Genomic DNA, 14,448 nt, shown 5'->3' on the forward strand with positions numbered 1-14,448 from the left:
CCAGATGATGGCATTTCACAGCTCACCCTTTGTCTTGTAAAAAAGATTGGGAAATGCTACCTGGACACCAGGGTCTACAGTCCATTCCTGGTAACGAAGGCTACTAGGGAGTCTGTGAAATAGGCAACATACTAAGACAAATGCAGTCCACCAGTCACATAAAACAGCACACAAAAAGCTAAATAACCTTCCTGCTTAGCTGCTTGCCTAGGTCTCCAAATACGAGAGGACTGTAAAACAGCAAGCAAAAAGACCACCCACCAAACATGGCAGATAGATCATACGCTTTGCAGGCCTGACCGTACATGGTAAAGGGAATGACTCTGATACTGGCTAGCTAGGCTATGTCATACCCCAAAGCCACATGTGTGAGCAAGTGCGGATTTTGCCCCCCCCTCCCCCAACAACATTCCTGACCCTGTACTTGCGAGGCAACTTACAGGTAACTGGACAGGCTGCACATAGTAGGCGGATGTTTGTGCCTGAGCCATGACGGGAGAGGAAACCGTATTCTTCACCTGGGTCGTGCCCTGCACTTGGGCCACATTGACTCCCGAAGTGAGCAGTGGAGGGGCTTCTTGTAGAGGAGGAGGAGAACAAGAAGAAAAGGAGGCAGAAGAGGTCTGGGACAATGAGGATGCCGTGTGGGCCTGGGACACCGGCTGGACTACGGCTGGCAGACCCCGGGGGGCCTGCACTGCTGTGTTCATCTGTGGAAGACCCAGTGCCTGAGCCTGGGCTGAACCTTGCTGGCGGCTGCCAACAACCTGCACTGGGATATGAGGCGGGGGCTGCTGGGACGCCGACATTTTGGCGGCCCCGAGCTGCTGAGGCTTGAGGGGGGCTATGGGCGGCTTCGACTGAATGGGGACAGGCGTCTTAGTAGCTGCCTGGCAGAGGTTCTCCTGCTGGAGCTGCACCGGCTGAGGTTGCGACTGCAGCATGGGCTGGACGACAAGGGTCTGGGCTTGCTGTTGGCCCTGGAGGGACGGGGCCTGCTGCTGAGCCTGCGCTGGCCCCTGCTGCTGCTGGGCCAGGGGCGGAGCTTGCTGTTGCTGCTGCTGCGCCAGCTGGAGGTGTGTGGCAGTGTGCAAGAGCTGGGACTGGCGGTGCTGGAACTGCTGCTGGTGATGGATGGCGATTTGCTGCTGGATCACTACTTGCTTCTGGAGGTGAATCTGTTGCTGCTGCTGGATCAGCGAGTGAGGCTGGATTTGGGTATATGTGGCTGTAACATATTTAAAAAGACAGTATTATGACACGCCATCGGGGTGCACGCCGCTTTATAAAGTAATTTAGGCAAAAGAGGTCAGGTACCTACCAACCCCCAAGAAAACTGCAATCTTGGGCAAGGCCAGGAGCACAAGGGTAGCAGGCGAGCAAAAGCAGCTGCATACACTTCAGAGTGGGGAGGGATGGTTGCTTAGGGGCAGAGGGCATGCAGAAAGTCCCTGGCCCAAACTCTGGCATTTCCAGGAAAGGAACTAATGTAGTAGAGTTGAACAGGACCTCTGCCCAAGACCTTGCAGAGCTACCGCATGCATCACAAATCCCTCTGCAACTGGATTTGAAGGAAAACGTATGATGTAGCGAACAGAGGAGTCTTTTTCCAAGCCTAATTGTTGCAAAGGGAGGGGGGGCTGATCTTTCTGGAAATTGCAGTTGGGAAGGTTAATTCTTGCATCCCCAGATGCACTCTCAAGGAAGACAACTGCCCCTCCTGCCCCCACAATTAGGCTTGATGGGGAAAGGAAGAAGAAGAAAACAAAACAAAACATTTTTTTCCAAAGCCAACTGGTGCCTAGGGCAGGCGCCCCCAAACTTCGGCCCTCCAGATGTTTTGGACTACAATTCCCATCATCCCTGACCACTGGTCCTCTTAGCTAGGGATCATGGGAGTTGTAGGCCAAAACATCTGGAGGGCCGCAGTTTGGGGATGCCTGGCCTAGGGGTTTGGGAGGAAGCACACAGTTGTGAGGCATGTGTGGTGCCCATGACAGTTTCTCTGGAAATATGCCCAGAAGCCCAAAAGGGCTGGCATCCCCATCAATACAGACTAGAAGGACAAGCAGAAGGCAGCTTTATATGCTTCACATCTCAGTAATAAGCCACCAGCGCAAAATGAAGGAAGTGAATGAGAGTACATTTCTCCTCTCCAGAGCACAGCCAACTGCCCAACGAGAAGTAACCAATGGGCTAAAATAAATTACAGCCAATCTGCCCTGTGGCCTCCAGCACAGGGCTGTATAATTGTGGAGATAGTGAGCCTGGTTAAGGGGTACATAGATGAAGCTTTCAGTCAAGTCACTGGAAGGGTCACCAGTAAGGAAAGCATGAACCGTCACCTACCAGAACTGATCAAGGTCTGGCTTGGGGCTGGTGTTGCTGTCCTGGTCAAGTTCATGCCTACAGTCTGTTGACCATTGCCATCTGCTTCAGCCTTCTTTGCTGCTGCATTTTCTCCTTCCGTCTGACTTCCCTGGCTCACAGTCACTGCCTGGGCAGCAGAAGCCACCGGTAAAGGCTGAACTACACCAGTACCCTTCCTCTGGCAACTGCCCCCTGGGCTGGATGAGGCTGCTTGGCTCAGCCCGGAAGTAGCGTGGCTCCCCACTGAGGATGCCACAACCCCAGAGATGCCATTGCTTCCTGCTGCCCCTTGACTGAGATTAAGTGACTGGCCAACATTGCCAGAAGTGGCTTGAGTCACTGTCAAGGTCTGGCCAGCATGGGTGGCCTGGGGTAGTACTGAAGACTGGGAATTCCCGGATAAAACAGCCTTTGGCGCAGAAGCCTGGAGCTGTGCATTAGCTGCTGAGGTCTGCTGACTTCTGACAGCCAAATTCTGCACCTGGGAAAAAATGCAGAGAGACAGAAAGAAAAAAAGAGGGAGAGAGAGAGAGAAATAAATGACTCATTAGCTTCAGGTTACAAGAGGCAGAGACCCATGGTATCTACTCTGGCTTAACCAGCAGTAAAAAAACTGAGCATGCTGAACAGCAGTTAGAAAGCTCTGTTCACTTTTATTTTGGTGCTGCACCCTTTGTCTTGCACCCAAAAATAAGTGTCACAAGGTACTACAGGGAGTGAGGAATCAAGCCTTTTTAGTATTTTAAAGGGATCAGTCCTTTAAAATCGCAGCTCCTTTCTTCCTCATTTTCAGTAAAAATTAAAGATCTCATGGCACTTTCTGTAAGGAGCTTAAAGAATACCCATTTAACTCAACCCTGTGCAGTCACCCTCATTGTGTTGAAAGGCTGCTCCCTCAAACTGAACCTTTTATATTTGTTTTATGGTTCTCTTTTGTAAGCTATCTTGAAAAATCTAGATTTAAATACACATTTTCAAATAAATAAAAATTAAAAGAAAAGAAAAGAAACTGAACCTTTTCTCTCTGCAACCCCTTGGTGCACACTAGGGCCTAACGTATATTATTGCCTGTGTTTGGATACACTTTCTCCTACTGTACTTTTGGGATAAAAGATTACTTTTACCTAAAAGCCTCTAATTGAGATAGAAAATAGATGCAGAAAAGTTAGTTCCAAAATGTCTCTAAAGGCTCCAAGAAATGCTGGGGAGGAAGAGGAGGAGGAGAAGGCAAGATTTGTAACAAGCGGCAAGCCACAGTCAAAGCTCAAGCAACACTGAAGGTCCACAGAGGGCATTTCCCCTGTCTTGTCAAATTACACACACGCACACCCCGGCTTTACATGGAAAAACCCTCATCATGCAGAAACAGGCACCTCAAGTTTCTGGAGCCCCATCAAGTCTGATTGTTAAGTCTGGAGTACTTGTCAAGCGGCAAACAGCACGTGTTCTTCACATCCGGACGAGAATACAAGGGCATAACCAATCAATGGGGGATAACCAATCAATGCAAAAAGTGCAGCTGACTAGCTAGCTTCAGTCAGCTGCAAGCATGAACCCAGGTTTTAAGAACCGGAAGGCCACTGGCTGAAGTGTGCAGGGACTGAATGGAATGGGGATGTTCTTCTCATGGGATGTTTGAGCCAGAGGGACACACCCGAGACTGGGGCAGGCCAGGCTGGTCATGGGAACCCCAGAAGAGGGTGTCACTGACCTGGTCTGTGTCTGTGTGGACCCCAGGAGAATGAGTGGGTGGTGCCTCCTGCTGAACAGCAGCCACGGCCCCGTTAGGCATCAGGATGAGCTGGGAGGTAAGAGGTACATTGCGGCCCAAGGTCCGGTTCACCTGCAACAGGTTCCCCAGCTGCGGCTGTTGAGGGAGGGTTAGGTGGTGTGGAGATGGGAACAGCAGAAGGGAGAAAAAGGAGGAAAGAAAGCGAACCACAAGCAAATAGGTTATCATGGTGCATGGGGCCTAGGGTCTCCGATAAGACAGTCATTCTGTCTTAGCATTTTCCTCCATCATGGCCACTTTGCAGGCAATGGAAAGCAGGTTAATTATTTCCAAAAGCCAAATCACCTCCACTTCTCCATACTGGGCCAGCAGCATAGGTTACCTATAGGTTTGTGTGGCAGATGTTAAGCGTGGAATGAATGAGGGACCCCTGCTAGCTTAGATCAACTGCAAAACTTATTTTTTTCCATACTGAAAAGTTGTAACCAAGATAACTAAATATAATCTGAGGCCAAACAGATCAAAAGGAGTTTGCTATTTCACAGATATGCAACCAAGTCAAGGATGGAAATGTGAGGAGGGGAGAGTACAAACAAGAAGTGTGTTTCTCATTTAGCCTAATTAAGAAGATGGCTTTCCAGAAACTCTTTAAAGAACAGAAGAGAAAGCATTAAAAGTCAGGGTATTTTAAACGGATGAAATGGAGTCGTATTTCAGATGAGCACTTTATCAAGGCTGGTTTAAAAGAGATCTGTTTTGTAATGCATTACATAAAACCGTACCAAGTGCCATGAGGTCTTTAAGATTCATGGAAAATAAAACTGCAAATGACACTAAATAGCCTCTGTCCCTGTAGTACATCTGCTTAATTGAGAATCAACCAACTGTTCAAGGGAACAGAGATTGCTAACTTTTGTCTGAGCACAAAATAGCAGAGTGTATGAAAGCTGGAGATTCATCAAGGGGCTGCGAGATATTTATGATGTGTGAAAGCAACACGTGTACAACTCTTACCCGAAGGTACATCTGAGCTTGTGACTGGTTAAGAGGTGGTGATGTGGTGTTACCAAGGAGCACCGATTGTGTCAAGGTTGTGGCACTAGGTGAACTCACACTCTGCGAACGGCTGATTAACTGTGCAGCTGATGTGGTAGCCAAATTAATCTGTAAAGTGAAAGGTTGTGGGGGGGGGAGTAGATGAAAAGTAATATTAACAGAATCTAAGCTAGAAACAATTTCAAAGAAAGTGTGGCTGAACTCCAGCAATACGACTGGAACAAGGCCCACCAGCCACTTTTAACTCCTGATTTCATGCTCCCCTCCCAAACCCACCTTGTTAAGAGCCCAGAAATTATCTGAAAGAAAAGTGTGTGGGGAACACAACCCACCCTTTTCAGCAGCCCTACCAGGCTATGTGAAAAGGAGCAGGGGAGGGGAGTGTAGCAGCTGCTCTCCAAAACCTCTTTGCTCAAATTATTCTCAAAACCTCAGCAACTGGAAGAACATAACAATGGACTTGCAAACAATGACCATTCAATTATGATTTATGCACTAAATAAAAGCAGCATATGCAGTTTTATTATCAACAGGTGACAAGTGCTAGACACAGCCCTCTTCTGCAGATGCTAATGTTCCCCTTTCATTCAGTTGCCTTATCATTAGGAAGGAATATCCCCTCTAGGGATGCTGCTCAGTCTTCTCACTTGCAAATAAGGAACTCCCGTTCTCTCCCCCCCCCCCCCCCTTACAATACTATCTACTCTCCTCCACCAATACTAGCAAACATTCTCTCTTGGTTCCAAATTGCCAAACTCAACACTGAAGTTACCCATCCATAGCCAACTAATTCTCCAAGAACACAGACATGGAATGGCCACTCATTTGAGGGCAGGTTAGTTGCTTACCGAAGCCTGTGTAGTAGCTGTCTGTTGAGAAGTGCTTGTGTTTGGAGAGCTTGCCTGACGGCTCGCTGCAATTGTAGCCTGTAAGAAACATTATATATTCTTCCAAAACCAAGATTTAGCCAAGGGCCCCATTATTCCCATGTTTTCTGGTCCTCAAAAGGTAAAGCACAACAAAATGGTCATTAACATCTTCCTCATGTTTATTTCTCCAGCTTAGTTGACATGCAGCCTCTATACCACGGGTGGCTAACCTTTGCCTCGCCATGTTGCTGGACTACAATTCCCATCATCTCTGGTTATTGCTCATATTGCTTGGAGCTTATGGGAATTGTACTGCATCCGCAGGGCCAATGGTAAGCCACCTCGACCCTTCAATTAATGTAATTAAACTTGCCCCTCCACAATGCACCCTTAACAAAGAGCAAAAGTAGTGAGGAATTAACCTACCATCAATACATACTCTCTCTTCAATCAGACAAATAACCAGAGATCCTAATTCTGTTTCATCAGTGTAGGCTGAAGCTACCATTTATTTAGATAGTTTGAGCAAATCGTTGGTATTTCTCGAAGTGAGGGAGTTGGGAGTACAGTTTGTGATGTGCAAGACAAGACCTTTACTTTGTTATAAAAGCATTTTGAAAGCAATGTAGCCATTGCTAAGACAATGGCAGGCGCTGGGCAAGACCTGTTACATGGGCCCGTAGCAGAAGGGAAGTATTTTAATCAGAAGCTACAACTGACAGCTACACCTGCTCTGTCAGAATAGGCATTTATCAGTCATAGAAGTAACACCTACTCAGGCTCATATCTACAACACTGAGTCAAGTTGTTTCAAAACCTCTCAGGGAAATGCTGAACAGACTTAAGATCATTTTCAACACATGTAATTTAAATTATTATCACCTTCCCCAACTCTTACCTGTCAGGAACAGAACCGTTTACAATATAAAAGGGAGGGAAAGGAAAATGAGAATCTAAAGGAGGACTGTTTTAAATTCAAGTTTGTTTTTAAGCGGGGGATGCCCTGCTTCGTGACTCATGTGTAGAGTATGAATGGAAAGGTAGTTTGTAAATTATAAGGAAGGTCTGCAGCCACTGGGTACATCCCTTTCCACACTGCACCTTCCTGCAGGATCTCTGCCGGCAAGAGCCATGCCACCAAATGTTAGGGGTAAAAGCGAAGTTTTGTCTTTAACTGCAACTGTGTCCCAGAACTAACCTGGAGTGCTACAGCTTGTAGTGAACTAGCTGGTAGATAGAAAAGTTCAAAATGCATGTAAAATCGTATACAGGCAATGACCATTCTGTGCATGACCAAGGCACACATGACTGCACACACACACACACACACATCATTTTCAGCCCCAGAAGTGGGCGGGGCACGCTTACATGCACGCCGCCAACACATGTGATGACCCAGAATGCAATCCCCACGCAAATGGGGAGTTGCCTGTATTGGAAAACTTGCATCAATAAGCTCTTAAAGAGGCAAGAGTTAATAAGCATTTTTTCTCCCAGAGCAGAATAATCAGTGTCCACTAAACCCATTACTGTGAAAGTACAACGTTCTTTTCCCGTCCTTTGATATCCCCTCCTTGGGCACTATCCATCCAAAACCTCATTTGTTTGTTCCAAACTAGTTGTTTCACTCTTCCCAGTTTTAGGTAACGCCTGTCTTTTTGAACAGTCTGTCTCACCTGCTGGACTGCAGCCAGACTGTGTAACTGAGCACTGTTGAGCTGCTGTTGGAGCATAAACTGGTGGAAATACTGGGCTGCATTGGGCTGCCTCTGTAGTGCTTGAAGCGCCTGCAATTAAAAAAAAAAAATTCAGAATACAAAGCAGAACACAACCTAACATGCCCAAGGTCTCCCAGGACAAAATAAGTGAAAGCATATACAGTGGTGCCTCGCTTAACGAACGCCCTGAAAGACGAAATTATCGCTTAAAGAAATGATTTTTCTAGCGGAGGTTGCCTCGCTAGACTAATTCGTTTTACAAAAAATTCGTCTAGCGAATCACGGTTTCCCATAGGAATGCATTGAAATTCAATTACAGTGGTGCCTCGCTAGACGAATTTAATTCGTTCCATGGGTCTTTTCTTATAACGAAAAATTCGTCTAGCGAATCCCATAGGAATGCATTGGATTTTTTTTGAATTTTTTTTTTGCCCATAGGAACGCATTAATTGAATTTCAATGCATTCCTATGGGAAACCGCGATTCGCTAGACGAATTTTTCGTAAAATGAATTCGTCTAGCGAGGCAACCGCTAGAAAAAAGCTTTCGTTAAGCGGAAATTTCGTTAAGCAGGGCATTCGTTAAGCGAGGCACCACTGTAATGCGTTCCTATGGGCAAAAAAAAAATTTCAATGCATTCCTATGGGATTCGCTAGACGAATTTTTCGTTATAAGAATAGACCCGTGGAACGAATTAAATTCATCTAGCGAGGCACCACTGTAGAATCGCAGCAGATCTGGACCACCACATATTTATTAACAGTAGAACAGCAGAACATTACACTAAAAAAGGTTCCTCCAACTTAATTAGAATGGCCAGGAACACAATAATCCTTAGGTTTATTAGATATTAAGCAGGACCTAGCAATGCATGGGGCGTGTTTGATGCCCCACACTGATTTTCCTGGGCCACTGGATAAGGAAGGAGTGGAGAACTGGAATTGGTCAAAGGATTTGATCCTTACCACCCCACTCCTGGGGACAAACTTTGACAACTTCAAAGGGACTGATCAGCTGACTGACAGTTACAATGAGCCCCTTTGAAGTACATTTGCTGGCAGATTGGATTCAAACTGTACGTACAAACTTTTCAGCTGTCTGCAGAGGGACAATATCCATTTTCAGGTGCAATTGGACAAAGTGGGGCTTGCAATGAGCCTTCGTGAAGGCACACTGCCAGTTTCAATCGCATCACTGATGCTGAAAGCATACCTTCAAAGGGACACGCAGATAGCCACTGACCACAACACATACACACCTTAGTGCAGCTGATCCAGTGGGGCTTGCTATCAGTGCCAATCAAGCAAACCCTCACTTGGAAGCTCCCAATAGCTCCTTTGGAGCTACCTACTTACCTGCCCCAAACCTGACATCAGGTATGGTGGGATTACTTAGGAGGGTACCGCCTTGCAGACTGATCTGGGAGCTATGCTGAACTTAACAACTGCTTTGCTGCTTCCTGTTCTGGGCTTCTTCAAGAAGAAGAGCAAAACAGAAATTGAATAAATAATAAGGCCTGTGATTTGGAGGTTCACCACCCTTGGGATAAGGAGAGGTATTCACTTCTCCACATTAGCCTCTTCTATGTGAGGAACATAACCAATTCAGTGCTAGTCTCCTACAGGTTCACTGCATTGGATAAGCCTCTGAAGCATTTCCCCTGTGCTCATAAACGGGGCACCTACTGGCTAAGCGGCAGTTTAAAGCGATGTACTGCTAGTCTGATGGTGATACCTTCCAGGGCAGTTTTTCACCAAAAACAACCATCCCAAGAACAAAGATGGTACCCCACCTGCACCGCCTGCCGCTCATATAGAGTCATCTGAGAGATCTGAGGGCGAGTGCTTCCTCCAGAGCTTGAGCTGCCACTAGCAGAATTTGAGTTTTGCTCGCTTTCTGTCTCCATAGTGTCAGGTCCCCAAGAGCCTTGCCTGAAGCTTTGTCTCAAGCCCTAGATGAAGAAAACTGGAGGTTAGCTCATGTCACAGAAATTACAACATTTATCTCCCCCTGCTTTATAAACTTATGGAACGTTTCCTTCCTAAGCTCATCGTCACACAGCTTAGGTTACCTGTGAAGGTTTAAAGACATGGAAGTCAAGAACAATGCAGATTCATCACGGGTTCATCATAGTTTTGTTTTTCACCAGGGAGCATAAGGTGGGCTAGGAATATCTGAGGGGCTTATACAACATACGGGCTTATGCATGTAACAAATAGGAAGTTTCATAAAAAACCGCCTAATGGATTAAGTACCAAGAAGTTTTCTCTAGCACCACGCTCAGAAATATGCCTCAACTTCTTTGGGGATGTATCAGGGCACTGGAATGGTTTTGTATCATTTAGATGCAATAAACTTCCTAGAATCCCCCCAACACACATCCCTTGGAGATGTTGATTGGGAAAGGGTGGAATCAGAGAGAGAATGACTGTCCCACACTGAAGCCCTGTGAGAAATATATAGTTATCCAATGGCCCTGGGATGCTGTCCTTGGGACTGCAAGATTCCACCCTAGTATAGAGATGACTCTCAACTTACGTGGGGGTTTCGTTCTGGCGATAGCGCTTAAAGCCAAAATTGTGAATGGTGAAAATACATTTGGTTCAATGGCAAGTGGGATTGTCAAAGTCTTTTTTTCGCCAGACACCCACCCCCTTTCCAATATTTTTTTTTAAAAAAGATTTGCCAAGCATGTTAAGCTGAATGTGCACAAGTTAAATGTGCATAAATTGTGAGTTACTTGTAACGCTATGTCCAAACAATTCAAAGCTTTACATGGAAAATGTGTTTATTGCAATACTTTAAAATATTTTAAGGCAGAATAACTCAAGGGCATACACTTTACTTGCATTGTTTGGATTTTAAGGAAAACATACCAAAAGTATTTTTGGCCCATTCTCTGTAGCAGCTCAAACTACCAGGATCCGAATAGTCTCAAACCACATAAAGTTGGTGACCGTTTTAAAGGGTAAAGGGGCCCCTGACCATCAGGTCCAGTCGTGTCCGACTCTGGGGTTGCGGCACTCATCTCGTTCTATAGGCCGAGGGAGCTGGCGTTTGTACGCAGACAGCTTCCAGGTCATGTGGCCAGCATGACAAAGCTGCTTCTGGCGAACCATAGCAGCACACGGAAATGCCGTTTACCTTCCCGCCGGAGCGGTCCCTATTTATCTACTTGCACTTTGATATGCTTTCAAACTGCTAGGTGGGCAGGAGCTGGGACCGAGCAACGGGAGCTCACCCCGTTGCAGGGATTCGAACTGCCGACCTTCTGATCAGCAAGCCCTAGACTCTGTGGTTTAACCCACAGCGCCACCTGGGTCCCTGGTGACCGTTTTAGGTGTGCCCAATTGATGCACAACACATGGGTCCTTTTAGACCTGGAAGAGGGCAGAACAGGGGCGGAACAGGGCAGGGCATCCTTATGCGCGTTCCGCCAACATGTGCAGGGGGCCCAGGAATGGAACCCCTGTGCAAAATGGTCACCGTTTATACAATATGTATAACCAAGTAATACATATATTAGTCATTTTGCTAATTGTACATCATTCTGAACTGTGCTTAGCTATTTAAAAAAGAAAATTTAAAATAAAAGAGGATGTAGAACAAAGAGGAGATACAAATATTTAAGGCAGTCACTACAACTGGGCTTGCAAAGTGATTCACCTTCTTAAGTATAAAGATCAAATGTTTTAACAGCTATGATTTTTCCAGCTTGGCATTACATTAAATCTTCTTATTAACAGCATTACAGCCTTAATACATAGCATTGCAAAGAGACCTGCATCACAAGTAAGATTCATTATTTGTGTGAGGAAGCATGGAATGTTGGAAGAAAAGCAACATACTCCACCAAATGAATTCAAATGTTACCTTCCCAGTATTGCATTCATTATATAACTCATTTACACATTTGCAGGTCCTATTTATACACTTACCATATCTGAGGGTGGAATATTTGTTTTTATAACTTGTTTTTAATTACGAGCATTGTGGCCAGGGTGGATTTGATTTAAATCAAACTGATTTAAATCACGATTTAAATCACTAGTCAGTAAGGCTTGATTTAAATCATAGTTTTCTACATAAAGACTAATTCTTGCTGGTATAACTTTAATATGCTGGTAGATGAAGATTTTTAGAATAACAACTTTTCATATTAGTTTTTTTTATCCCCAGTTTAATAGGTTAATCATTCATACTGTATCTGGACAACTTTTCTTATGTACTTAGGAAGGAGAAAAATAATCATTACCTTAATAATAACAATTTAAGTAGATTCATTCAACTGAAACAATAACATTACAGCATATGTTATTTGCTTAAACAAACATCCATGTTTGTTAAGTAATTTGGCTAAACAAAAACAATATATATATATTTTAAGAAACTTAGACTGTCAGCCCAGCCTACACATGAAAAACTTAAATACTGTCCACTCCAAACAATCAGAAAAATATTGTTTCTATTCTATTCACTGAACTTCTTGAAACTTAGCACTGAAGGGGTTGATTCTGTATTCATAGGTTTGTAGAACAATAGGATTAAGGTCTTTTTCTCAACTCTGTTCATGTTATAACATTTTTGCTGTGAAGAAGAGGCATGTGATCTCTGCTGAGTCAAATTCAGTTTTGAGAAATGCAAAAGTAAACCAAGCATCTGTGATAATATCTTGCAGGCAGAGAAACTGCCCAATAATCTTACAAAAACCTCTGGAAGAGCATGACATTGTGAATGGATTAATGTAATTTATTTACCAAAAAAATTAAACATATACAACCTTATTCTACATAATTAAAAAACTAATCTTAATCCGATTTAAATAAAAAAATTCGATTTTTTAAAATATTTTTTAAAAAAAATCATTGATTTTTATCCACCCTGATTGTGGCAGAAAGCAGGGTATGAGTAACTGATGAGACATCAGCCTGTGCAACTCTCAAATTCCTTCCGTAATTTTACCAAATCATACAGCCACTTGTTGTTGTTTAGTCGTTTAGTCGTGTGCGACTCTTCGTGACCCCATGGACCAGAGCACGCCAGGCACTCCTGTCTTGCACTGTCTCCCACAGTTTGGTCAAACTCATGTTCGTAGCTTCGAGAACACTGTCCAACCATCTCGTCCTCTGACGTCCCCTTCTCCTAGTGCCCTCAATCTTTCCCAACATCAGGGTCTTTTCCAGGGAGTCTTCTCTTCTCATGAGGTGGCCAAAGTATTGGAGCCTCAGCTTCAGGATCTGTCCTTCCAGTGAGCACTTAGGGCTGATTTCCTTCAGAATGGATAGGTTTGATCAGGGGTCCCCAAACTTACCCGGCTTCGGGCCGGTTCCTCCGGCGCCAGCCACACGACGGGCCGGAGGGCAGGGGAACATGCTCCCATACACACACGCACTCGCTTTTTCTGGTGCGGGGTGGTGCCGGAAATGGCTTCTGCGCATGTGCAGACATAATTTCTGGTGCACTTCCGGTTCGGCACGGCACCGGAAATAGCTTCTGCGCCGTGCTGACCCAGAGATGGGCATCCGCACTGTGGCACGCCGGTAAGAGCGGGTGGGGGGGTTGGCGGGGGCCGCACAATTGGCTCGTGCGGGCCGCATCCGGCCCCGGGGCCTTAGTTTGGGGACCTCTGGGTTTGATCTTCTTGCAGTCCATGGGACTCTCAAGAGTCTCCTCCAGCACCATAATTCAAAAGCATCAATTCTTCGGCGATCAGCCTTCTTTATGGTCCAGCTCTCACTCCCATACATCACTCCTGGGAAAACCATAGCTTTAACTATACGGACCTTTGTCGGCAAGGTGATGTCTCTGCTTTTTAAGATGCTGTCTAGGTTTGTCATTGCTTTTCTCCCAAGAAGCAGGCGTCTTTTAATTTCATGACTGCTGTCACCAGCTTTTGTTAATAAGTCTACCTGTACAGATCTGACTGAAAACCTCAGCACCTCTGGCTTTTATAGCTCAATACCGTGTTTCTCATATTATAAGTCATGTCTTATAATCTTTTTTTCCTCAAGAAAATAAGCCTGTGGCTTATTTTCGGGGGGTGTCTTATTATTTTTTAAAAAAAATTACAGTATGGTACCTCCCCTGTCCGGCGCCCGGAACTGGCGGCTGCTGCGCTGCTGGGCGCATTGTCGGCGCTTCAGCAGGGCACGCTGCTGGGTCCCGCCGGGTCGGGGCTTCACGCGGCGCGCGCTGAGGCTCTTGCCGGATCCCGGCTCGGAGCAGCGCGCGCTGCGGCTCTTGCTGCGTCCCGCCGCCGGGTTGGGGCTTGGAGCAGCGCCAGCGCCAAGCGCCAACCCAGCAGCGGGACCGGCGGGACCTGCAGCGCGCGCGACAGGAAGAGGAGGGACCAGCGAGTGGCAGCCGCGGCGGCCAATGAAGGCTCGGCCGGGTGGTTTTTGTCGTTGTAGCTGCGTCCCGCTGCGTCCCTCCTCTTCCTGTCGCGGCTCGGCGCCCGGAACTGGCTGCTGCTGCGCGCGTTGTCGGCGCTTCAGCAGGGCACGCTGCTGGGTCCCGCCGGGTCGGAGCTCCACGCGGCGCGCGCTGAGGCTCTTGCCGGGTCTTGCCGCCGGGTCGGGGCTCGGAGCAGCGCGCGCTGCGGCTCTTGCTGCGTCCCGCCGCCGGGTCGGGGCTTGGAGCAGCGCGCGCTGCGGCTCTTGCCAGTCCCGCCGCCGGGTCAGCGCTTGGCGCGGTGCATGCTGCT

At 46.4% G+C, this 14,448-nt stretch overlaps 1 protein-coding gene across 5 annotated transcripts in view; it reads right to left on the bottom strand.

The window, feature by feature from the left end:
- The window catches only part of PHC1 (polyhomeotic homolog 1), a 32,326-nt gene that overhangs the window by 9,573 nt on the left and 8,305 nt on the right, over positions 1 to 14,448 (bottom strand). The window contains exons 2-8 of one of the 5 annotated variants that reach the window (XM_035140631.2): positions 9,538 to 9,696; positions 7,704 to 7,814; positions 6,007 to 6,084; positions 5,117 to 5,266; positions 4,082 to 4,237; positions 2,350 to 2,845; positions 441 to 1,228 (exon numbers count right to left, since the gene is read on the bottom strand). In XM_035140631.2, coding sequence (XP_034996522.2) covers positions 441 to 1,228; positions 2,350 to 2,845; positions 4,082 to 4,237; positions 5,117 to 5,266; positions 6,007 to 6,084; positions 7,704 to 7,814; positions 9,538 to 9,651 — 1,893 coding nt within the window. In that variant the 5' untranslated portion in view covers positions 9,652 to 9,696. Of the gene's footprint in view, positions 1 to 440; positions 1,229 to 2,349; positions 2,852 to 4,081; positions 4,238 to 5,116; positions 5,267 to 6,006; positions 6,085 to 7,703; positions 7,815 to 9,537; positions 13,917 to 14,448 lie in introns of those variants that run through there. The other 4 variants (XM_035140629.2, XM_035140630.2, XM_035140634.2 and 1 more) reach the window with 4 other exon arrangements.

The sequence above is a fragment of the Zootoca vivipara genome, chromosome 16 (assembly GCF_963506605.1).
Source record: "Zootoca vivipara chromosome 16, rZooViv1.1, whole genome shotgun sequence".
NCBI lineage: Eukaryota > Metazoa > Chordata > Lepidosauria > Squamata > Lacertidae > Zootoca > Zootoca vivipara.